This window comes from Vicia villosa, linkage group LG2, assembly GCF_029867415.1.
Source record: "Vicia villosa cultivar HV-30 ecotype Madison, WI linkage group LG2, Vvil1.0, whole genome shotgun sequence".
NCBI lineage: Eukaryota > Viridiplantae > Streptophyta > Magnoliopsida > Fabales > Fabaceae > Vicia > Vicia villosa.
Window position 1 is genome coordinate 157,298,313 of NC_081181.1, and position 24,336 is coordinate 157,322,648.

A 24,336-nucleotide genomic window follows, 5' to 3' on the forward strand; every position below is an offset into this window, starting at 1 on the left:
TTTACTCTCTTGTTCTTATCTGCTTGTTTTAATTATATTGTTTGTTTTATTATTTTTTCTAATTGCCATACCGAGTTGTCGCTTTATTGTTGGCTAGAGAATAGGAGTTGAAAAGTCAGCCTTGTTCCTTGCGTTTCTCTCTCTCTATGGTATTCTTTGTTTTTTTATTATTCTCTTTATGTTATGGTGTGTGCATTATAGTAAATGTGAAGCATGTGTGTTTGTGGTTACAGAGTGTAGAGATGAAAAGTTAATGCATATTCATGCATTTAAATATTCTCATGTGTAACAAGGTGTATATATTGTTAATCTTAGTAGAAAGTCAAAATGAGATATCCCACTAATTTAAGTTTTAAATGTTTGTTGCTCATTTAATAAAAAACTTAATAATAAAACACCAAAAGAAATAAAAAATACAAACAAACTTGTGATTTAAATTTTTTTTATATATTTAAAAATACTAAAAAATATAGTTTTGTTTTAATTTTAATTTCTTTTAGATTTTAATATGCTTACTTCTAGGTTAATATTTGCTAATATTTTTGTCATTTTTCATGCATTATTATACATGTATTCGTTGCTACCATTTTCTTGTTTATTGCGAGGCGCATTCGAGCTGTTTACCTATTCTCGGGGTATTCGCAAATTCATCCTCATTCTCCTCCACTAGATCTCGCTAGATCTCGCTAATTCCAGATCTAAAGGACCAGAACGCGCTGCTCCGCCATAGACCTCCACCACGCTGAATCAGGGTTAGCAACAGGGTGTCCTCCGACTATGCGCCTCGCCTATTACGAAGCTAAGTCCCGACTCTATTATTTTATTTAAATATTTGTTTGCCTTAGAAAAATATTATTAGGGTTTCATCCTCACAAGTCAATGGACTCTTTTTGTGCTCACTTCTTTTTCTGTTTGCCTTTGCTCTGCCAATTTTTTCAGGGTTAACCCCGAGGCTTCCTCCGACTGCCAACCATATCAGATCAAATCAGAGCTAAGTGCCTTTGTTTATATATTTTATTTTGAATTTCTTTATCCTTTTATTTTTAGGGTTAGCAAGGTTTAGCTCCGAACCGATAATGCACTTACCCATTTTTTTTGTTTATTCTTCCTTTTCTAATCTTCAGGGTTTGTCAGTTTCCAAAGCTACGAGTATCGGTAACCCTAAACCCTAAACTATTATATTTTCTGCTTTTAATCCCGCTGGTTTCAATTCCCCTCTCCTCCGCTGGTTGCAATTTCCCTTCCCCATATTGCTTTAACTTTATTGTTCATATTAACTGCGTGGTTAGTAATTCTAGGGAGTGCAAGCCTTTAATGAACTTAGATAACTAATTATAAGATAATTTTCTGAATATAATCACATGATTGGTGCACACACGCACACTTTTGGGGTAACCCTCTCTGTTGCCTGTTGCCTTGTTGCCTGTTGCCTTGTGTTTTTTGCAGAATAGTCATGTCCCTCGAATACAAGGATACCTCAGCCATGTTGCCTCGATAAAAGGTCATGAGACCCTAAAATGATGCTGCCTTCGATACACTAACATGACCTCGACCCTCGGAAGTTGCCCACGAATAAGGCTGAGGTATCCTCTGGTTGCCTACGAAAAAAGGCTATTCTGATCCTTCCTCTTAGACTACCTGCCTCTTTATGGCATGGGTCAGTCTTTGAGCGGATGATAATTCGATGACCCTTCAACCTCCAAACGAAAGGCTTCCTGCCCTCTTATGGCAAGGATAGACCCTTTCATTCTGAAAGGCTAAAAAGAGACCTATCATCTGAGTTTAAGGTAATTGCCCCTAATTGCCTTGCAATGCTCAATTTTCATATTCTTTCTCACAATTCTTCAAAAAACTGGCTACGCTCATTTACGAGCTAAAGTCCACTTTTTTTCTTTCATCTACTTTTTCTAAAGACAAACGAGCAAGCAAAGCAATTAAGAGCCCATGGAAAACCATGGATGCAAAGGGTGCCTTACACCTTCCCTTTGCATAAATTACCCCCCGAACTTAGATCTTTTTTAAAAGGTTTTTTTTCTATTTCTTTTTGCCTTTCTGATTTAGTTTGGATAAAATAAAAGTCGGTGGCGACTCTTGCTTAACCGCGACATTTCGATCAATAAAAAGTCAGTTCACCGTATTACACCCGTTTACTCTCAAGATCCTATGATCTTCTGCTAATTCTTCGATTTCATAAGCATTGTTCGAGAATACTTTTAAAATTCGAAAGGGTCCTTCCCAATGTGGGGACCATTTACCAAGTGCCTGATTCTTTCGATCTATAGGCAAAATAACTTTCCAGACTAAGTCATTATTAACAAAAGTTTTACCTTTCACTTTTTTATTATAAGCTCTGGACACTCTTTCCTTTTGCCTTTTTATCATTTCCAGCGCTCGAAGTCTGTCTTCGTCCAAATCTACTAACTCATTCATCATCAACTCCCAGTATACATTGGGAGGAATGTCTGCTTGTCTTTGTATCCTTACTGATTGCAAACATATCTCAATTGGAAGAACTGCGTCATGTCCAAACGTCAACTGGAAAGGAGTTGTATTCGTAGCTTCTTTTGGAGATGTTCGACAAGCCCAAAGTGCTTGATCTAAAGTCTTATGCCAATTCTTGGGTCTCTTTCCTACATGCTTCTTGATAAGACCAATTATTATTTTATTTGCTGCTTCAACCTGTCCATTTGCTTGGGCATAATAAGGTGTAGAAGTAAATAGCTTGAAACCTATTTCTCTGGCAAAATCTTGCATTTTTCGTCCAGTAAAGACTGATCCCTGATCAGTTGTTATACTTTCTGGGATTCCAAATCTATATATAATGTATTTCTGAATAAACTCGATCAGCGCCTCTTGATCCACGTTTGCCAGTGGTATTGCTTCAACCCATTTTGTGAAATAGTCTATTCCTACCAAAATGTATCTTTGCCCTTTGGATGATTTGGGGTGAATCTCTCCAATCAAATCTAGTGCCCATCCCCTGAAAGGCCATGGTTTTACTATTGTACTTAGCTCGTTTGCTGGAGCGTGTTGGATACCTGCATGTTCTTGGCACTCTTGGCACCCTTTCGCGAACTCTATACAATCCTTTAGCATCGAAGGCCAATACATCCCATAACGAAACAAGAGCCATTTCATTTTGTGCCCTGCTTGATGTGCACCACATGCTCCACTATGTACGTTCGACAGAGCCAAGTATGCTTCTGCTTCTCCCAAGCATTTCAACAATACCCCTTCGGGAGTTTTCTTGAACAATTCATTTCCCATCAGAAAATATGACAGGGCTCTATACTTGATTTTTCTGTCTGTATCCGTCGAAGGATTTTTTAGATAGTTAATAATTGGATTCCTCCAATCTGTGTCAGCCAATGAATCTATATTTAGTACCTCGAATTGTTCTTTATTGGCATAACCCAATTGTGAATCTTCCAGATCACTTGGCGAAAGTTTAGTAAACATTGCTCTTCCTCTTACTTCAATCAATTCTTCCAACTTTTCTTTTGATACTTTATATCCCGAAGCTAATTGAGCCAAGTCGTTTGCTTCCTGGTTATTCGCCCTTGGTACATGTTTTAATTCCACGTATTCGAATTTCTTGAGTAACCTATTTGCGATGATAAAATACATGATCAGATTCTCTTTGATGCACTTGTACTCCTTTGTCAATTGTTTGATGACCAATTCGGAGTCTCCTTTAATTTCGACTCTGGTTGCCCCCAATTCTAACAAAGCCTCAAGTCCAGCGATTAAAGCCTCGTATTCAGCTTCATTATTGGAGCATGATGGACCTTCGATTTTATACTTGAGCTTTGTTGGAATTCCATCAGGAGAAATTATCAACATTCCAATACCAGTTCCCTCTCTATGCGTTGAACCATCGAAATATAACTTCCAAGGTTTCAAATCTACACAATGCTGATGATTCTCAACCACCGCATGGTCAACAATAAAGTCTGACACAATCTGACCTTTCATTGCCTTGAGAGGCTGAAATATTAATGAATATTCAGTAAGGGCTAAAGCCCATTTGCCAACTCGACTATGTAGTATTGGCTTAGATAACATATGTTTAATAACATCATAATGAGATGAAACATAAACATCAACTGGTTTTATATAATACTTGAGTTTGATACAGGAGAAATACAAACAAAGGCAGAGTTTTTCTATATCAGTATATCTAGTCTCTGCATCATTGAGTACTCTACTTAGATAATAAATGGCTCTTTCGATGCCATTCTCATCCTCCTGGGCAAGCATGCTGCCTATTGTTTTATCTGATGCTGAAATATATAGGCGCATGTGCTTCTTCCCATTTGGGGGAGATAGAATTGGTGGACAAGTCAAGTATTGCTTTATCTGATCGAAAGCTTCTTGATGTTCAGCACGCCATTCGAACTTCCCTTGCTTAAGCCGAAGTAGAGGTGAGAAAGCTTGCGTGCGTCCACTTAAATTAGAGATAAATCTTCTTAAGAAATTTATCTTACCCAACAATGATTGTAATTCTTTCTTCGTGGAGGGAGACTTGGTCTCCATAATGGCTTTTGTCTTGTTTTGGTTGATTTCTATCCCTTTTTTGTGGACTACGAAACCCAAGAAATCTCCTGCCTGCACAAAGAAAGCACATTTAAGGGGGTTCATCTTCAAGCCATATTTCCTCATTCTTTCGAATGATTGGCTCAAATGATCGAGATGACTCATACCCGAGGTAGATTTTACCACAATGTCATCTATATACACTTGCATGAATGTTTCTATGAAGTCGTGAAATATGGAATTCATTGCTCTTTGATAAGTTGCCCCTGCGTTTTTTAAACCAAAAGGCATCACAACCCATTCGTAAGTGCCTATTGCTCCTGGGCAACGAAATGCTGTCTTGGATACATCATCTTCTGCTATAAAAATTTGATTGTATCCCGAATATCCATCCAACATGCTTAAATACTCAAAACCTGCGGCCGAGTCTACTAGCATTTCTGCTATAGGCATGGGATACTCGTCTTTCGGAGTAGCTGCATTAAGGTCGCGAAAGTCTATGCACACTCTTAATGAGCCATTCTTTTTAATTACAGGTACTATATTAGCAATCCACTCAACATACCTTGTAGTTCGGATAAATTTGCACCGTAAGAGTCTTTCGACCTCTGCTTTAATCTTCGAGTGAATCTCTGGCGCGAATCTTCTGGGAGTTTGTTTTATTGGCTTCTTCCCTTCTTTTATTGGTAGTTTCAATTCGACTAAGTCTCTTTCGAGACCAGGCATCTCATCATAATCCCAAGCAAAACAATCTCTATTGTCTTTCAACATTTTGATGACCGTCGCTTTCAATTCTGGTTCTAGTTTCGCGCTGATATATGTTATTCTCTTTTGATCATTGTCTCCAAGATTGACTTCTTCAAGCGGATCTTGGGCCAACATCTTTATGTTCGACGCCATCGGGTCTTTTTCAAATCCCAACGGTTCCTCGTCGTATATTGCATCTAACCTTTGACTTGGTTCTTCTCCTATGATTTCTTCAACTGGACCCGTATCTTCAGGGAGTTCGAAACTCGTACGTATTTCCAATTCTGATATTCCTTCTTTGGTTAGGACTGTATTTATCTTTGCATTTGATAGTCCGGCTTCGAGAGCCGTTTTTCTTTTGTTCTCGGCCACATAGGCCGAAATCTTTTCGAAAAACGCAGACTCAGACATGATTAATGTCATCGTCCCAGCCCGTTGGCCGTACTGCTGGATAATTCTCCGATGTTGCTGGATCTGGTGGACCATCCATGATCTCCCTATCCCATTGGAATCCATTTGGGTGTAAAGTCAAATAGTACATTGCATTTTTGTTTGGGGTATACATCTCTTCAGCAGCATGACAAGGGCCTATGTTTGCCAAGTTCCTGTCGAAGTTGTTTTTGTTCACCTGGTTGACCTCAGCCATGTAATAACTCTGATCACCTTCGATATTCTCCACTATACCATCTTCTCTCCAAATTGTCACCCTCTGATGCATGGTTGAGGGTACAGCCGCTACTCCATGAATCCATTCCCTACCAAGCAAAAGGTTGTAGTTTGCCTTTGCTGGTATAACCATGAACATGGTTGGCCTGGTAACTGAGCCTACTGTCAAATTGACTTGAACAACTCCCAGAGTTTGTCCTATTTTGCCTTCGTAGTTGGATAAAACCATGTTATGTGGCCTTATATCCGTATCGAACATACCAACTCTTTTTAGCATGTATTGAGGCATTAGGTTCACTGCTGCTCCCCCATCAACTAGGACTTTATTTATGCCCACGTTCTCAATCTTAGCCCTGATATAAAGTGGCTTCAAATGATTTCGCATACCCTCATCAGGCCTTTCGAAGAAAGCATTTTGTTCTTCTACTGCACCGTTATTCAGCACATAGTAACACACGGGTCTGTGTTTTGCCATTTCTTCGATATCAGCCTCTTCACAGTCTTCTACTTCAGTTTCCTGATTAAACTCGTGAGGGAGTACCGAGACAACATTGCAATTCAAGTTTATAGATGATACTCCATCAGAGTCAAAATCATTCGTCATTCTATCCTCTTCTTTCCAAGAAGTTGAACGCATCTTGTCTTCTTCATCCAAGAGTTTTTCAGCTTCGAATAGTCTGCGTTCCACCGGAGGTTTGTTCGACTTTGCCCCCTGGTATGGGACTTGGTTGCTACTAGAGTCTCCAGCTTCTCTTGGCATGTATTCCTTCTGAGCCTTTTTTATTCTCTGATGCCTTCTCCACTAGGACCGAGACATAGGATTTTTTCCTTTATAATTCTCCAACCGATACGCCTCTCGATTTGACCTTTGAAATTGTTTCCTATATGCCATTGCAGTTCTACCACCTTGGTCCCAACTTCGCCATTTGTTGGTTCTTGCATCAGCTTGTACCCACCTATCCCTGGGTGCCTTTGCAGGGACTTTGAACGTCACCCTTCGAGTCCTAGGATGTGGGCTATCAGGCCTCTTTGTTGGAGTCCAAATGTCGAAACCGTACAGGTTGGGACGCAACCCCTGAGTTTCTTGACTCATGTAGCAATACACACGTTCGAATGATCGTGCTAGCATTTCGTCATAGACTGCCCCGCATCTTGGGCAGAGAGCAACTTCAGTGTTTTCTTTGTGACATCTGACCAAAAATCCTACCAAGCTTTCCTCCATCTTTGGGTACAGTTGTAGTAGGGGATTTGGCTCTCTTCCTGGGTGTTCCCACATTTCGCGTCGAACCCTTTCGAAGTTGGCTTCGACCCTTCGATTCAGCATGATCGAACACCTTGGACACATCCATTGCTTACCACCATTTCTCTCGTGGCAATTCCAGAGATATTCTTTGAGGCTTTCAGTTCTTGGAGGAACTTCGATGCCCCCATTTTTCCTCGTTAGCCATGTCTCTAGTTCGCCAAATTCAGACGCTGGTCGTCTGGCGCTAACCATGTTGACCGCTGCTGGAGGAACTTCAGAAATCTGGATTTTCTGGAGTTTCATCCTGAGGTCTTCAGTGGCCTCGCTGTTTTCTTCCTTCGAGGCTTCAGTTATTTCTGTCTTGGAAGATTCTTCAACATCAGTATTGAAGATTATGTCACTATTTAGGCTTTCAGTAGCCTGCTTTCCATTGAACATTGCTTTAGTCTCCTCAACCTCGATTTCAGAAACTTCCACCATGTTGATATCTTCTACCTCGCAGAGGCTGGCGTCAGCAATGTTTAGGGGATTGGTATCGACCCTCATATGACTCTTGGTCTTGTCAGCAAACTTCAACCTTCCATCATTGAGAGCATTTTGAATTAGATCCCTGAAAAGAAAACATTGAGAAGTTTTATGGCCTAAAAACCCATGATATTTGCAAAAACCTCTTTTCTTCCGTTGTTCCAACGGAGGAATTTTTGAATTTGAAGGTAGTATCATTTGGCCATCTTTTACCAATAAATCAAATATTTCATCACACTTGGTAATGTCGAATGTATAAGTTTTCTTAGGGAACCTATCATTCTTATCGTTTTCTACTGGATTTTTTCCATTGGCAGGATTTAGCAGTTTGCAAGCATAAGGTGGCGCTTCTTTCAATTCAGCCAAGTCTATTTCGACTTCTTCAGGGCTATATGAGTCATCGAAAGACTCATTCTCAGCATCCTTGGCTTCGACGTATGCCACTCTTTCTTTCTTATAACTTTTATTTGCCCTAGCTTTTTCTGCCTTCAGGCGTTCGACTTGTCGAACCCTATCTGCTAATTGGGCCATGTCCCTAAGGTATTGGGTATCTAGTTTCTTTCTTATTGAATAATCTAGACCACCTGCAGCCATTTCAACAAGTTCATGCTCTGGGACTGTTGTAAAACACCTTGACTTCAACAGACGGAACCTATTTAAATAATCATCAATTGTTTCTGTGAATTTTCTTTTAACACTGGCCAATTCTTTCAAACTTATCTTAGTTTGGCCCATGTAGAATTGCTCATGGAAAAGTCTTTCCAAGTATGCCCATGCATCTATCGAATTTGGTGGCAAAGTAGTAAACCAAATGAAGGCATTTTTTGTCAGTGAACTAGGGAAATACTTGATCCTTAAATCTTCGTTTCCCGCTAAGTCTCCTGCTTCCGTCAAATATCTAGCAATATGTTCCACCGTTGACTCGTTCGTTTCGCCTGAAAATTTTGTAAATTTGGGTACCTTGGTGCCCCTAGGCAATTCTGTTTGCATGATATAATCTGATATAGGGGATGTATAGTTTGGACGTCTAAGTCCAGTACTAAGGCCATTGTTGGCCATAACCCTTTCTATCATGGCAGTTAAGTTATTTTCTGTAGCCAGATTTTCTCTTCTGACTCTTTGAACAATCTCATCTGGGTGTTCGTTCCTACCCACAATCCTTAATCTGGGTTGCTCCTCCTCCGTTTCTTGTCGGACGGGGACAATTCTTTGATTTGAAGCTTCTAAGTTAATTATTGGAGTTCCTTCGAACACCTCTGTTCTTCGTGAGGGGCCTACATCCCTAGTAACCGTCCTAGATGATGGAACTATGTCTTGTACACGTTCTAAAATGGGCCTCTCTTCTTGATTCGAAGGCTGTTTGTCTTTCCTTTTGGGCGGCGTTACTCCCATGAATTCTGCCATTCGATTCATCTGAGATGATATCTTTTGGAAAGTCTCCATGTTTTCTCTATTCGTAGTAGTAACATTTGCCATTAGTGGGCTTAAAACTGAAGTCAATTCTCTGGCCAAAACCCCTACCATATCATGGTTGCTTGCATCCATTTCTTGTCGAAATGCTGCTTGGTTATTTGTGGTAAAGTGAGGCATCTGGGTAGAGAAACCAGTGTTATGTGCACTTCGACCCACTGAACTAACATTTGGTGAAAATGTCGCATTGTTAGTTGGGGCATAGATATGTCCTGCCCCTCGTACGCCTGTTCCATGTGGGTATGGCATTCCGTATGGATTATTTGGTCTCCATTCGAAAGCGGAGTTCGTGCCTTGACCAAATAAATTGTTTGCAGCATTTGTCGAGGCAAACAATACGTCCTCTGCGCTTGTGGATGAGGGTGCGGTTGTCGACACTGGAACTGGAACAGTCCCTGAGGGTGCTGTATTATTTTCAGGCATATTCTGGGAATTATCCGCAGGTCTCGATCCATTTGGACCCGTTGCATCTCGTGTTTCTTGAGTAGAAGTCGAATTTGCCGCTCCTGATCCTGAACCTTGTGGGGGATCTTGATTACCCCCTGCACTGGCCGTAACGACCATTTTCCTGTTGTACCTTCGTTTGGGAATCGGTTGTGCACTGTTCTTTAATTTACCGTTCCTAAGGTTCATACAAGATCTTGATATTGTCTAGACAAAAATAAAGCAATTGATTAAAACAATCTGCTTGACACTGTCCCACTGGGCGTGCCAATTTGTTTACGGTGATTTCCGGTAAACAACCGCTAGTCTTCCAAACTATAATAAATATGATTTGGTTACTTGCAGGATCGACTAGATTGATCCTAGGACACATAGTCAAGAAGATTGTTATCAATGTTTGTTCTGATCATATTCATTATTTGTCTTCTTCAATAAGCGTTGTTCGATTAACAGAACAAATAGTCTCGACAATCACTTTGTTATATATAAATATGACTTCATCGAAGTGACATGACATAAAAATTAAAAGGACAATTGAAACGTAAAGAATCTTAAACTGCAGAAATATAAAAGACTTTGAAAGTAAATAGCGTGAAAGTAATTCGAAAGTAAATGACGTTAAAGTAAAGATGCAGAAACGTAAATGGCAAGAAATAAACGAAATGCAGTAATTCTGAAAGATAAAAACAAAAAGATAATACACATGTATTAAAATGGTGGTGTCATACGTACATTTTCTCAGCGAACTCTTTCTCTTAACGCTTGATACTTGAGTAAATATGTGAGTGATTTGTACAAAATGAACACACAGAATCCTAACACTAAGACTCCTATTTATACTAGTTTCGACCTTAACGGCCCTACACTAATCTGCTGCCACGTTTCTCATCAGAACTTCCAGCGAAGCCATCTGTTGTTGAACGGTTACGAAACCGTCTTCGAATTTCAAATCTTCCCGCCTGAGTCCATCTTCGACGCGTGGCAGTGTATTAAACAAACACTACTAAAAAACACGCTAAGTAGTAATACTTGAATACATATTCTATGAATTTTGTCTAAGTCCCGAAGACATATGCTTTCATTAATCTTTCAGCGTTCACTTATCTTCATCGAACTTAGAAGTCTTTATTTTTCCGAAGCATGACCATCAGTAGCCATTTTTTAAGGGATGGCCATCAGTAACCATCTTTCCTTCGATTCTCAACTCCTTCGAAGGATAAACAACATAAAACGAAATCTTCAGCTAACACCTATAACACTTTAACCTTTGTATGACGAACTCCACTTGTAGTAATTTGAATTACTACATTCCAAATTCAAATTAATCCAATCATTTAAACTGCTAGTGAAATAACAACATTTTGCCTCATAGTGAAAGTTCTTATCCAAACAGTTTTATTAGGGAGAAATCACGTAACACATGCAAAGTCGTTTATTGAAACTCGTGGCAATAATCACAATGATCAGAACCTAATCCCATGCGATGTCTTCGAACATTTGTCAACAGTCTACCATGTTTGACAAGCCGAACAAACGCTCCAACACGTTCAAGAACCTTCAACCTCCAGATGATATGCCAGGTACCATCCATCTCATCACTATTAAAACCACACAGTGCATGATACATCTCCGATATCGAGAACCTCCCCACTATACTCTCTTTACAAACCTGCATATTTGCACCATTGCTATCCTTATGGGGGAGGATTGCTGCAATCTTAGCTAGAATGTTCATCGAAACCCATGAGGACAAAAGCTCCCAATTCCACACACCCTCTTTCACCATATCAAACAATTTAACACTCCTCATGTGATCCATAATTTGAATGTTGCAGACTTGCAGTCTACTAATTGCCAAGGCCGTCACAAGTATTTTGAGGCCCTATTTAGGTTAATCATGATTTAACTATGAAAAATAATTAGAGACTCTATTTAATCAAATTTTAATAATGACAAAGATTTATGAGGCCTTATTTAAATACAGTTTAATTTTGAAAATTTTGAGATGAAATACTCTATAAATTTTCATCATTTTAACAATTTTTCATTTTTGTATCCAAACAATAAATTTTGTGCAAATCATTTTAAATTCTCTCAAAACATTACATTATCTCATTAAAATGCTTAATCCAAACTAGGGGTGCTCACGGTGCGGTTTGGGCGGTTTTGACGAAAAAAATCATCCGAACCGCAAGAGAAAAAGTAGTGCGGTTTGGTTTGGTTCGGTTGGCTTTTAAAAAAAATCCGAACCAAACCAAACCAAACTAATGTGGTTTGGTTCGGTTCGGTTGGTTCGGTTTTTTACAAATATTTTATTGAGCCATACATACACATATATATGACAACATAATTTTATATTTAGACATTCATACACTAACAAATAACCACAAAACTCGTCATATTTTGACAACAATTTTCTATTTAATATGTAAAAATTAAATTAGACAAAAGTGAAATATTAAACATAAAATAATAGCATAAAATAATATAAAAATTATTATAATGAAAAAAAAATAGAAGAGACGAAATATTAGTGAAGGTGAAAAAGAAAAAGAAAAAGTGTTGAGAGATTAGAGAAGAAGATGTGCGATAAAAATGAAACTGAAATATGGAACAATTACATAAAAATGAGAAGGTGAAAAAGAAAGAATATGTGAGAGTAAAGATTATAGAAGAAGAGGGAATGTGTATGTGGCAAAGAAGGTGAAATAATGTTATTAGAGATTTGAGAAGATCAGAACTGAAATTATATGTGTAAGGATGAGAAAATTGTTCGTAATCATAAGGCTAATGTATAATAGGTTTAATTTTGGGTTGGATGTGAGTTAAGTAAAATTTAGGTTGTAACATAATGCGGTTTGATTCGGTTTGGTTCGGTTTACAAAATACAAACCGCAAACCAAACCAAACCGTGCGGTTTTGTTAAAAAGTGACCCAAACTAATCCGAACCAAATGCGGTTTTTTGCGGTTTCGGTTTGGTTTAGTTTGGTTTGCGGTTTTCTATTGGGTTGGTTTGGTTTTGAACACCCCTAATCCAAACACACTCTATTATTATTATTATTATTATTATTATTATTATTATTATTATTATTATTATTATTATTATTATTATTATTATTATTATTATTATTATTATTATTATTATTATTAATAATAATTAATTAATTAATTAATTAATTAATTAATAATAATAATATAAAAAAATCTATAATTTTCAAATTAGATGCTAATAAAAGAAGTTAAAAATGATTTATTTTTGGGTTGTATTTGAGCGAGGAGGGAGTAATACACTTTGGCGGCAAAGGATAGTTGAATTAGAATCCAAATGGAAGACGAAGAAGAAGTGTTGTCGTCGCCGTCTTCTTCCGATTCCGATCCCGATTTCGACACCGATTCCGGCGACGCTGAAAATGAAGTCGAACAGCGAAAATCTCAAAATGTAGAAGCACTCATCCAAGGCAACCTGATCGTGAGGAGACAATCGTTGCTACCGCGAGTGTTATCAGTAGGTACCAACGGAGCCGCCGTTTGCAGAAAACCATTCAAACCTCCATCCAATGCTGCTTACACCAACAACCAAGACCTTTCTCGTAGACTCTCTGCTCGCAAAAGGTTTGTTCCATGGGGTTCCACTACTCCTATTCCAATTCCTAACCCTACACATTCGCCTTTATTGGAGTTGAATTTGAATGTCCCGGCCCCCGAGGAGGAAGTGAAACCCTCACCTTTGCCTCCGGGAATTGAGCCTCTTGTACTCTGGCAACCTCCTCATGAGGATCCTCCTGATCCTGATTCGAATTTCACAGCAATATCAGTTGATACGTTGCTGGTTCGCTTCCTTCGTCCGCATCAGAGGTAAGTAATCAATCTCAATTCATCTCGTTTTAACGATTTTCTTCAATTATAGTCATACTAATTACTATTTGTTCCTTTCGACTTCTTTAATGCAGAGAAGGAGTTCAATTTATGTTTGACTGTGTTGCGGGACTGTGTGATACTCCTGATATCAATGGATGCATTTTGGCCGATGATATGGGGTAACTTCTTCTTCTTCTTGTCTGAATTCTCCTCACTTACCTAGGTCTGATTTTGATTCTGACCGCGCAGTTTGGGGAAGACACTGCAGTCCATTACATTACTGTACACTCTAATTTGTCAAGGCTTTGATGGGAAACCTATGGTTAGAAAGGCCATCATTGTCACTCCTACCAGTCTAGTTAGCAATTGGGAAGCTGAAATAAAGAAGTGGGTTGGAGAGAGGATTCGCCTTGTTGCTCTATGTGAAAGCACGCGGGAAGATGTTATCTCTGGGATTAACAGTTTTACGAGTCCCCGAAGCAATTTGCAGGTGCTCATTATTTCATATGAGACATTCCGAATGCATTCGTCCAAGTTTAGTGATAGTGGATCGTGTGATCTCCTCATATGTGACGAGGCTCACAGACTGAAAAATGATCAGACAATAACAAACCGGGTACTATTACTATTCAATCTCCTCCCCCCCTCCTCTTTATAGGCATGTTTCTGAGTTACTCACAAATACTTCTTGGATTAGGCATTGGCTGCTCTCCCGTGCAAACGTAGAGTTTTGTTGTCAGGAACTCCTTTGCAGGTGAGAATCTATGCATGATTAGGTGTCTGCGTTGTGCTGTGAGTTACAATCCCAAGTCTTTGTTTATTTTATTTTAAACGTGTATGGCATGTGCGATGTGCCACTTGCAGAATGACTTAGAAGAATTCTTTGCAATGGTTAACTTCACTAATCCTGGAGTATTGGGTCACATTGCACATTTTCGACGTTATTTTGAGGTACATCTATACATTACATTTTAGATCATGGCTGCATATTGTTTCTAAACTTAAGTTCATAATTCATATTATATCAGAATATACTAGAAACTAGGAAGGACTTATTCAGTTGTCAAATAAAAGTCAATATTCAATGGCATGTACGACATATTTTTATTGTTATTACTACAACAAGAAGTCAAACTAACTTCAAAAAGCTTCCAGAATCTATCATGCTAGAATGAGTTTACTCTTCTCCTGTTTTTCTGATTTTGACTGTGGCTTACATGCACTGCATCATAAAGGCACCAATAATTTGCGGAAGAGAACCTGCTGCTACTGCAGAAGAGAAGAAACTCGGTGCTGAACGCACTGCAGAATTAAGTGCCAAAGTTAACCAGGTAATATCTTTTCTTGGATGTGCATGCAAATTGGATTCTACTGTGTACTTTCAGAGAGCTGTATTAATATCAATCACTAGTCCTTGATGTTACAATCCTGCTAGTAAACTAGAAAGAGTGTTATACAGAACTGATAGCTAAATGACGATGTAGTGCTACTGTGTATTCTGTGTGTTAAGAAAATATACTTTTGTTTTCCTGAAATTGACTTGTCAATGTGCTTTTGCAGTTCATTCTAAGACGGACTAATGCGTTGTTATCAAATCATTTACCACCGAAGGTAGTGTATTTTCCTCTGTCTGCCAAACGGACTGAAAATTGCATTATTCTATCACATATTCTTTCTTTATAAAATTATGATTACTATACATCCAATCTTATCTTCTGCATTTTCAGTTGCAGTATCCTTAAAAAGAGTCTATTTCCATAAGCCATGCATTAGATAATCAAAAGATTCAAAACTATACACATTTTTTGATATGCTAAAATATAATTTCATCAAGATAAAAAGTAAAGTAAACAATAGAGAAAGAAAAAAATCGACGAATCAAAGCTTTCCAATCCCTCAAGATGTATGAGAATATCTAGTAAAAATACCATGTATTGTGTCATACACAAGTTGAAGCTAAAGCCTAATCTTATCCCACGGAAGTTGCTCATCTAAATAAATCTCCTTAGAGATAATTATGCTGATTTCAGGCTTTTGTTAATTCCCAGTAGCTTATATTATGTAAAATAGTTTTTCCTACGAAGAAATTTTAGGATTTGGTGATGACATTTGATTCCACGGGAAGGTAGATTTCAGCCAATGTTATTATTGAAATATTTAAACATATATTTTGTGTACATATATATTATTACCTTGACTGAAGAAAAGGTCCTTAAATAAAGCACACAAAAAAAAACTGTATGGGTAATTGATAATTATCTGGTCCTCTTAATCTTGTATTCATGACCTTTTACTTTTGTTGTACAGATAGTTGAAGTTGTTTGCTGCAAGTTGACTCCACTACAATCAGATCTATATAAACATTTTATACAATCCAAAAATGTAATGTCCAGTTTTGTTTGAGCACACACATTTTTCATAAGATTGACCATAACAAGGTTGTCGAGCCTGCTTAGATAAATATTTTCCTCAAATGCAGGTTAAACGTGTGATTAATGAAGAAGTGAAGCAATCAAAGATTTTGGCCTACATAACAGCTCTAAAAAAGTTATGCAATCATCCTAAGGTATGATTTAAATCTTTTTGTTTTTTGGGTGAGTAAAGGAGGGGTTTCTTTCTATTGCTATTATCTATATGCTTGGACAAAATACACTTTGTTAACTAGGTTAGTTTTTTCCTTATATGTTAAAAATAGTATGTGAAGCTTTTCTATGGGTGTCATTGTAATTAGCAAGAAGACTATTTGTAATAATTTATTTTCATTCATTTCCTCCTTTAAACCTAAGATCCTTTGTTAATAATTTTGAAAGAAACCATCTCCTTTAATGTTTCTTTGGTTCTGGACACACTTTCTTCCTCACATCAATAATGTCTTGCAGCTCATTTATGATACCATACGAAGTGGGAGTCCAGGAACTTCAGGTTTTGAGAACTGCATCCGATTCTTCCCTCCAAATATGTCTTCTGGAAGGTAGTTTAGTTTATGTTTCAGTTAGACTTATGCTTTTGGTGCCTCAATTTAGTCATTCTATGGGGGATAATTTGTAGGTCTGGAGGGCATGGAGGCTGGGTTGAGCTTTCTGGTAAAATGCAAGTCTTGGCAAGATTACTTGCTCAATTACGTCAGAGAACAGACGACCGTATTGTCCTTGTCTCAAACTATACTCAGGCATGTGGTAGCAAGAAAAATTATGTCTTGGAACTATTTTTCAATAGTAGGTTTAGGCTTGTAGCTGACAACACAACTGTTCAAATGTTTAGAATGATTAGAGTTCCGTAGTTTTTTGAGATGATTCATATGTTTTTTATGAAATGAACAATTTCAAATTTTAGGAAAAACTATTAAGTAAAACTTAGACGTCAATAGTTTGGCTAGAAATATGATTTATCATATGTTTAGTCCATATAGTCTATCACTTTTAATGGAGCAATAAAGGCTTGGTTGTTTTTTTGAAATAAACAATTGTATATAGTCGAGGTTAACTCAAGGTGCGTTGTCATACAATGCATCCTCTTATGGCACTCCAGTCCTTTCTCCTGTTATCCTCTGGATGTTTAATTGATGATAAACCAACAATCACACCCTTATAGCATCTATCTGTTGATGTGCTGTACCCATATTGTTGTATACATGTATTACTGGGGGTTAGAACTTAGCATGCAATTGCGATGATTACTGGGATTTAACCACATCTATTATTCAATTTTATGTGGGTGAATCTAGATTGCATTAAGTGTTGATAGTGTCGCCCTTGTTAGAAAATTGAAATACTGTTAATGGTAGTCAGATATATACTGTTCTCAAAAATAGGAATTAACAGAAGTAAGAAGAAAAATAATTTTATCGAATTGACTCCTCTTGCTCTGGTGATTTAAGTACCTGATCCCTCCCACCGAAAACTACCCGATCAGCTAATTGCTTTCTCCTACATTTTCTCCCTCTATCCTCTGCTCCAGCAGTTAGAGTGCAACTGAATCCAACAACTTTACAAATATTAATTTTACATGTCAAGGTGTAACTAACAAAGGAAAGGAAGTGGCACTCTGTTGAGGTAATGTTTAACTGTCAAAGTCTAATTGTCAAGGTCTACCATCCTTATTTCTTCTTAACATATACTGCTGACCTAATTCTGCTCTAAGTTCTGATGATAATGAACAAAGTTTTACATAAAAAGCATGTAGTCATCATGGCTTGAGGATCAGTAAAACATTTTTTCCCGATCACTGTTATTCTCGATATTCACGAGCTCCTTTTGTTTAATTTTATAATACCCCGATCTCTTTTTTGTCTCAATGAAAATTCAGTTGGTTTGTGGGGTTCCTTTATGTTTTCTATCAGTAGATTCCAAGTTGAATCAAGGAACCACATGCAATCAATCATGGAGGAAAAATAGGATTTTATCACAACTATAATAGGCCCCAAGTTTGGCAACCATGTTATTAGGGAAAAAAATAAATCAACCCAGTGAAGGAAATTGCAATGTGACATTTTGTGATTGTTCTCTGGTTTTATCAGGCAAAAAAGTTTGCTAGGTAATATTTCAGTTATTGCATTGAATACTAATAAAAAAATAGTTAATTAAAGGAATAGTGAATAAAACATTGAAACCCAACAGCAACAATTATATTTTTCTACAAGGTATATATGGATTCAAGCTCACAACCGTACAATTAGATGTGTATTCACCTTTCTCAATCATCCTCGTGGCTAATTGAATTTTTCATGCTACCTTTGTTGTGACCCTAAACTATCTCCCTGTAACAGACTCTTGATCTTTTTGCTCAATTGTGTCGGGAACAAAGGTACCCTCACTTGAGGCTTGATGGCGCTACATCAATCAGTAAAAGGCAAAAGTTGGTCAACTGCTTGAATGACCCGTCTAAGGTAAATGGGTCCCCTTGAAATTTCCAATTCTAGTGTTGTTTCTTCTCCTTGAAATTTCACCAATACTTGCAATTATGTTTGATAGAAACATTTTGTCATATTGCAGGATGAATTTGTTTTTCTCTTAAGCAGCAAGGCTGGTGGTTGTGGACTCAATTTGATTGGGGCAAATCGACTCGTCTTGTTTGATCCTGATTGGAATCCAGCCAATGATAAACAAGTAATACACTGGCTTCAATTGTAACAGCTGAAATTTTTATATGCACTCTACCTGATTTTCATTTCTTTACAATTCTTTCCTATAATCAGGCTGCAGCAAGAGTGTGGAGGGATGGACAGAAGAAAAGAGTTTATATTTATAGATTTTTGAGTACCGGAACAATAGAAGAAAAGGTTTACATTATTGTGATGATTGAACAAATAGAAATCTATCTTGTGCTGTTTATTGATTCAGTATCTGTTCCTTCTTTGAGCTATTTCTGCTACTGAATCTATTAAGTTATTTGTAGGTCTACCAGCGTCAAATGTCAAAAGAAGGGTTGCAAAAGGTTATTCAGCGGGAGCAAAATGACAGCGCTACGGCACAGGTTGCTTCTACATGTATTCAAGTTGATGCTACCTATTCCATGCTTTACAATCCTACACTTGTTATAATATGTTAAGAGTCTCACATCAGATAATATATGGCCTGAACATGTACTTATAAATGGGGAAATTTTCACTCAAAAGTCAGTTTTGTAGAGATGAATTAGGCCCATCCATATTTCTTAACATACGTTCCGGTGGCCACTTACTATCAGGTTTTTGCTATTGGGTTACCCACCATTTATTTCCATGCTCCAGATATCTAGTCCTTGGTGTGAAGGAGTGGGTTAAAAGTCTCACATTGGATAATATATGACCTGAACATGTCCTTATAAGTGGGGCAATGCTCACCCTAAAAGTCGTTTTTGTAGGGAGGAGTTAGGTCCATCCACATTTTTTAATATAATCTATTTATGATTTTCAGGGTAATCTTCTTTCGACAGAGGATCTTCGCAATTTGTTTACTTTTGATGAGAACGTCAAGTAATACATTCTTTTCCTTTTGATCTATGTATTCTCTTGTTATGAACTTATGATATATGAAATTAATGAAAAAAAAAGAAAGATAATCTATTTAGTTGGTGTTGGTGGCACCTTAAAATTTGGGGTCAGTCTATCAGAGTTTTCGTGATGTTGCATACTAAGATCGATCAATTCTAATTTTAATCATAAATATTTCAAATTTATATATCTTAAGAGTCCCACATTGGACAATATATGGCCTGGACACGTTTTTATTAGTGGGGGGCAATCCTCATCCTACAAACCGGTTTAAGATCCGGTAGACCACATGCTATTAGGTTTCCGCTATTGAGCCACCCACAATTTATTTCCACGTTTCGGATTTTCAGTCTTGGGTGTGAGGGTGCATTAAGAGTCACACATCAAATAATATATGGCCTGAATATGTCCTTATAAGTGTATAATCCTCACCCACAAGCCGGTTTTGTAGGGATGAGTTAGGCCCAACCACATCTCTTAACAATATAGAAAGAAAGTCTATTTGCTCCAGTGGATCTGCCTGATTGTATGAAAATTGATGTAATAAAAGTAGATAGAGAGCGTATGTCATTAGCTTTCATCTCTGTTTGATACTCTAAAAGTTTTCAACTTCATACTTTTATTTGTTTGAAGTATGACAAGCATTTTGAAAGACAAGTGTGGAAGAAACTTTTGAATGCTATTTCATTAGTTATCAAAGTAAAAGCACTGGTCTATATTTCTAAGCTAAGTACCAACTACATGGGCCAGAAAACTAGGCCTATGACAACTAATACAAACTAATTCTTGCCAATTACAAGTAAGTTTTGAATATCTATCATTCCCAACTTGCAAGTAAGTTGGTTAAATTATTTTGTTGGTCTCTTTTTTAACACATCAGTCAATTGAGGCCATAAATGAATGATGATCATTACTACCAATCCATGGTTTGCTACTCCTTGACGAAGTGTAAGTCTATCTCAATGTGTTTTGTCCTGTAATTTTGAACCAAATTATGAATAATACTAATAGTCAATTTGCTGTCACAAAACAACTTCATAAGGCCTTCATACTTTATCTTAAAGTCATTTAACACAATATTCATCCATAATAACTCACATTTCCTGTGTGCCATAGCTCTAAACTATGGCCCATCACTTGATCGAGCTACTACATTTTTCTTCTTTCTTTTCCAAGCAACATGGTTTCCACAAAAGAATGTGGAATAGCATGGGGTGCATCTCCTGTCACTCACTGGACATGCATAGTCTGCATGAGTATAAGCCTCCATAGTTAGGTTTCCACCTCTTTTGACAAAAGTCATCACCCCACACCGACTTTCAGTTATTGCAGAACACGATCTACTCTTGGATAATGCGTGAATTGACTCACAACATTAATATGTCAAGTTCGGTCTAGTGTGGGCTAAGTATACTAACTTACCCACTAATCTCTGATGATAAACTTTGTTAACTTTAGCCCTTTCCTCTTTAGTGCTCATTATGTGATTTTTCCCAATAGAGACTCTTGCAGATATGCATCAAAGTTTGCCTATTTCTTGCCAAAGATCAATCACATACTTTCTTTGAGAGATCAAAATACCTTCTTTTGAATATGTCACCTTAATTCCTAAAAAATGCTTGAGTTGCTCAAGGTTTTTCATCTCAAACTTTGTTGATAATTTCTCTTTAAGCAAATGTCTCTTAGTGAGATCATCTCCTGTAACAATATTATTATCAACATAAACAAGAAGTATAATTAGTTTACCTCCCTCAAAATGTTTAAGAAAATAGTGTGATCTTCTTGGCTTTGCTTGTAGCCTAGGTCTATCTTTGCTTTTGTCACTCACTAAACTATTTTCTTGTCAGTATAATTAGTTGATAATTTCTATTTTCTTGTAGCCTCTAAACTAACTTTGCTTTTGTCACTTACTAAACTAACTTGTAAGTGCAAAAATGGTAACTGGCGGTGGCATGCAAAGGGCGACAACAAACGGGAATTTGTTGTAGTAGGTGACGACCAACAGGAAACAAATGAGCCCCAAAAGGTTGCAATGAAGGTGGCTAGACTTTTTAGGCGGAAGCAAGACCCCAAAATCGGGAGCTCGTGACACCATCTAGAAAATATTTATGAGTGATATTTCAATTGTTATCAAAGTACAAATGCTAATCTATAATTAAAAGCTAATACCAACTACCTGAGCTGGACAAATGAACCCATGACAGCTAATACAGAATAATTTCTACTAATAGTAATTATAATTATCTAAAATAATGACGATGCTCTATTGAAAACTAACAGATAGGGTTCCGGTTTTCTGATATACTATTTCCAGGTCCATTTGGATATCTATTTTTTCGTCTGTATCCTCTACCAATTCAATTAGTCATGGTTGATGTTGATCCTCTGTTAGCGTTAAAAGACACTCCAATATTCACAGACTGTCTATTATAACCTCTCAGTCTAATGTCTGCTTGTTTATATTTCTTTAGGTCAGAGATTCATGAAAATATGCGATGTAGTCGGTGCCAAACATATGATGGGCCTCAAGACACTGATGTCTTATCGACAATGATTAATTGCGAAGGTGATGATGAAGAAACCTCTGATATAGGCGGATTTGCTGAAATTTCAGGCTGCTTAGGGAATTTAAAAAGATCAGAAAAGCAGGTTGTGTATATATTTTGTTAAATAAAAACTCCTCCCCTTTTGTGTAGGATGCTTTCTTTTCAACTCTTCATTTCATCTATACACAACAAATTATTGTGGTTTTGACTCTTTTGTAAACTTCATTTTGCAGGTAGGGAATCCATTGGAAGAAGATTTAAGTAGTTGGGGCCATCATTTTTCCCCAGCCTCTGTACCAGATGGTATCCTTCAGGCTTCAGCTGGAGATGAGGTGTGCGTGCCATTGTTTTTTTACTCATTTTCGTTCCCAAATCCTTGCTTTTTTTTTTTTTTAAAATTATTTATTGGAAAGTAATTCAATTCAATAACCATATCTTATTTAACACAATTGAATTTACTTGCTTTTCTATATATTTTAGGTGACTTTTGTCTTTACAAACCAAGTTGACGGAAAGCTGGTACCGGTTGACTCAATGAGTCCCAAAGTACAGAAAAAGGAATTACACAGGCCTAGGCGGAACGTTGAGAGAAAATCTACTCTTTTTTCTTCACATAATAAGCTAGTACCACTACATTCTGCATCTCATTCATCTTCGATTGCTTGGAAGAAAGAAGCAACGAGTTGTGAAATTACCAAAAAAGTTGGCATAGATGTAGCATCGAACACCAAAAACTCTCTTGTAAATGAAATATCAAAACAGAAAAGATCATGCCCTGCTGATATCAATGATGAGCACTCTCTTCTAAATGAAGTATCACAAAAAAAAATATGTCATGTTGTTATCAGTGATGATGATTTTGAGTAATACTTCATAAGTTTTTGCCCAAGTTTGGTTCGATTTATGCACACTTTCCTATTTGGAATTTAACGTCACATTGTCAGCATAAGTTTATGGAATTTAACTTATTTATTTCTTTATTTATAAAATGCCACACTTACCTCTCACAAAAATTTAGTCTAAGTGGTTAATGTGCTTTATCTAAAACAATAAGTTTTGATTACAGACAAGTTTAATCTCAAATGATGGAGTAATTTGTGATCCACCTTAGTAACCTCTCGGCCAAACACAAGTTAGTTTAGAGGTATCTTTTTCTAAAGATACTGTGAGTGATTAAAAGAGGAATCATATAACATGTTAATATATCAATCATATAACATGTTCATTGCACCAAATCTTATTGTGTACCATCATTGAAGTTATTCAATATATGAGATTTATTTTAATTTAATTTAATTTTATTTTAGGGGTTCTAGAATCAAAAGTTAATGAGTGGTTGTCTTGATTTAAAAATTAGAACTTGCAAATGGATTGGCTCCTTTTTAGTATATTTTGGAGGTTTTGGTGTGGCCTCCGATAGAAGTGAATAGGTCAGGTCAGACCAACAAACTTTGAATAGCAATTAACCGCACCATATATGATATACCAGGTGGTCGTGTTTGATTAAGGAACCTGTTAGAGGAACTAGATCACTTTTAGACTTGTATTAAAGATGCAATGTTGTTGTCATGGAGCACAAGGACATGAAGAAGCTGCAGCTGACAAAAATGGGTAAACGCACCATATACCAAGGCTTTAACTCTGAGACTTTTGCCCCAAATGCAAGGTTAGAAATGATAAGAATGTTGTTGGATCTCGCAGTACAATAAGACTGGTATCAGAAAATAAAAATGATATAGGTTATAAATTACTTGAGGTTACTTAGGACAAATGCTACTCATAATTATAGAATAAATATAGTCTAATATCAATTTTAGCTAAAAAGAAAAGGATAAAACATCAAACCTAAAGCAATGTAAACTCTTCCATTTATTATGGCTGCTAACTATTCCATGGCAAATAGATACTTATCTAGTTATGCGATACTTTCAAAGTATGGAAACATGTTATGGAATATGGAACATGCTTACAAGATTTCCATATCTAGTTGTGCGATACTTCTGTTTGGTCCTGAAACATGAGGAGGGTATTAAGAGTACTTGATAAGAGATGTGGCCTAGGTATTGTATTTTGTATTGCTTATAAGTTATAAGTAAGGACCTTCAAACATAATGTTTTAAAGCTATTTAAAAACAAATCATTTTTGTGAGTTTTCATGTATTTGTCAAATAGGGTGGGTGTTCTTGCATTCTTCAATAAGTATCACACAAATTTTAGGCTCCATGCCTGCAAATATTAGAACCTACTGTACAACCTTAGCCTTGACACCAACTTTAAGACATCCCAAAAACCAAATTGCAACTAATGAACAAACTAACATCAACCAGAT

At 37.0% G+C, this 24,336-nt stretch overlaps 1 protein-coding gene across 1 annotated transcript; it reads left to right on the forward strand.

Annotated features, from left to right (window-relative positions):
• The first annotated feature begins 12,910 nt into the window (after nt 1–12,910).
• On the forward strand, nt 12,911–23,299 carry LOC131652664 (protein CHROMATIN REMODELING 25-like). Its single transcript, XM_058922601.1, has 19 exons — nt 12,911–13,487; nt 13,583–13,669; nt 13,740–14,106; nt 14,188–14,244; nt 14,355–14,441; nt 14,726–14,821; nt 15,051–15,101; nt 15,798–15,872; nt 15,970–16,056; nt 16,370–16,461; nt 16,539–16,659; nt 18,256–18,375; nt 18,482–18,595; nt 18,685–18,768; nt 18,885–18,962; nt 19,385–19,443; nt 21,933–22,110; nt 22,241–22,339; nt 22,488–23,299. Exons 1-19 carry the CDS (start codon nt 12,958–12,960, stop codon nt 22,872–22,874), a joined length of 2,769 nt encoding a protein of 922 aa, XP_058778584.1. The 5' UTR covers nt 12,911–12,957; the 3' UTR covers nt 22,875–23,299.
• The last annotated feature ends 1,037 nt before the right edge of the window (nt 23,300–24,336 follow it).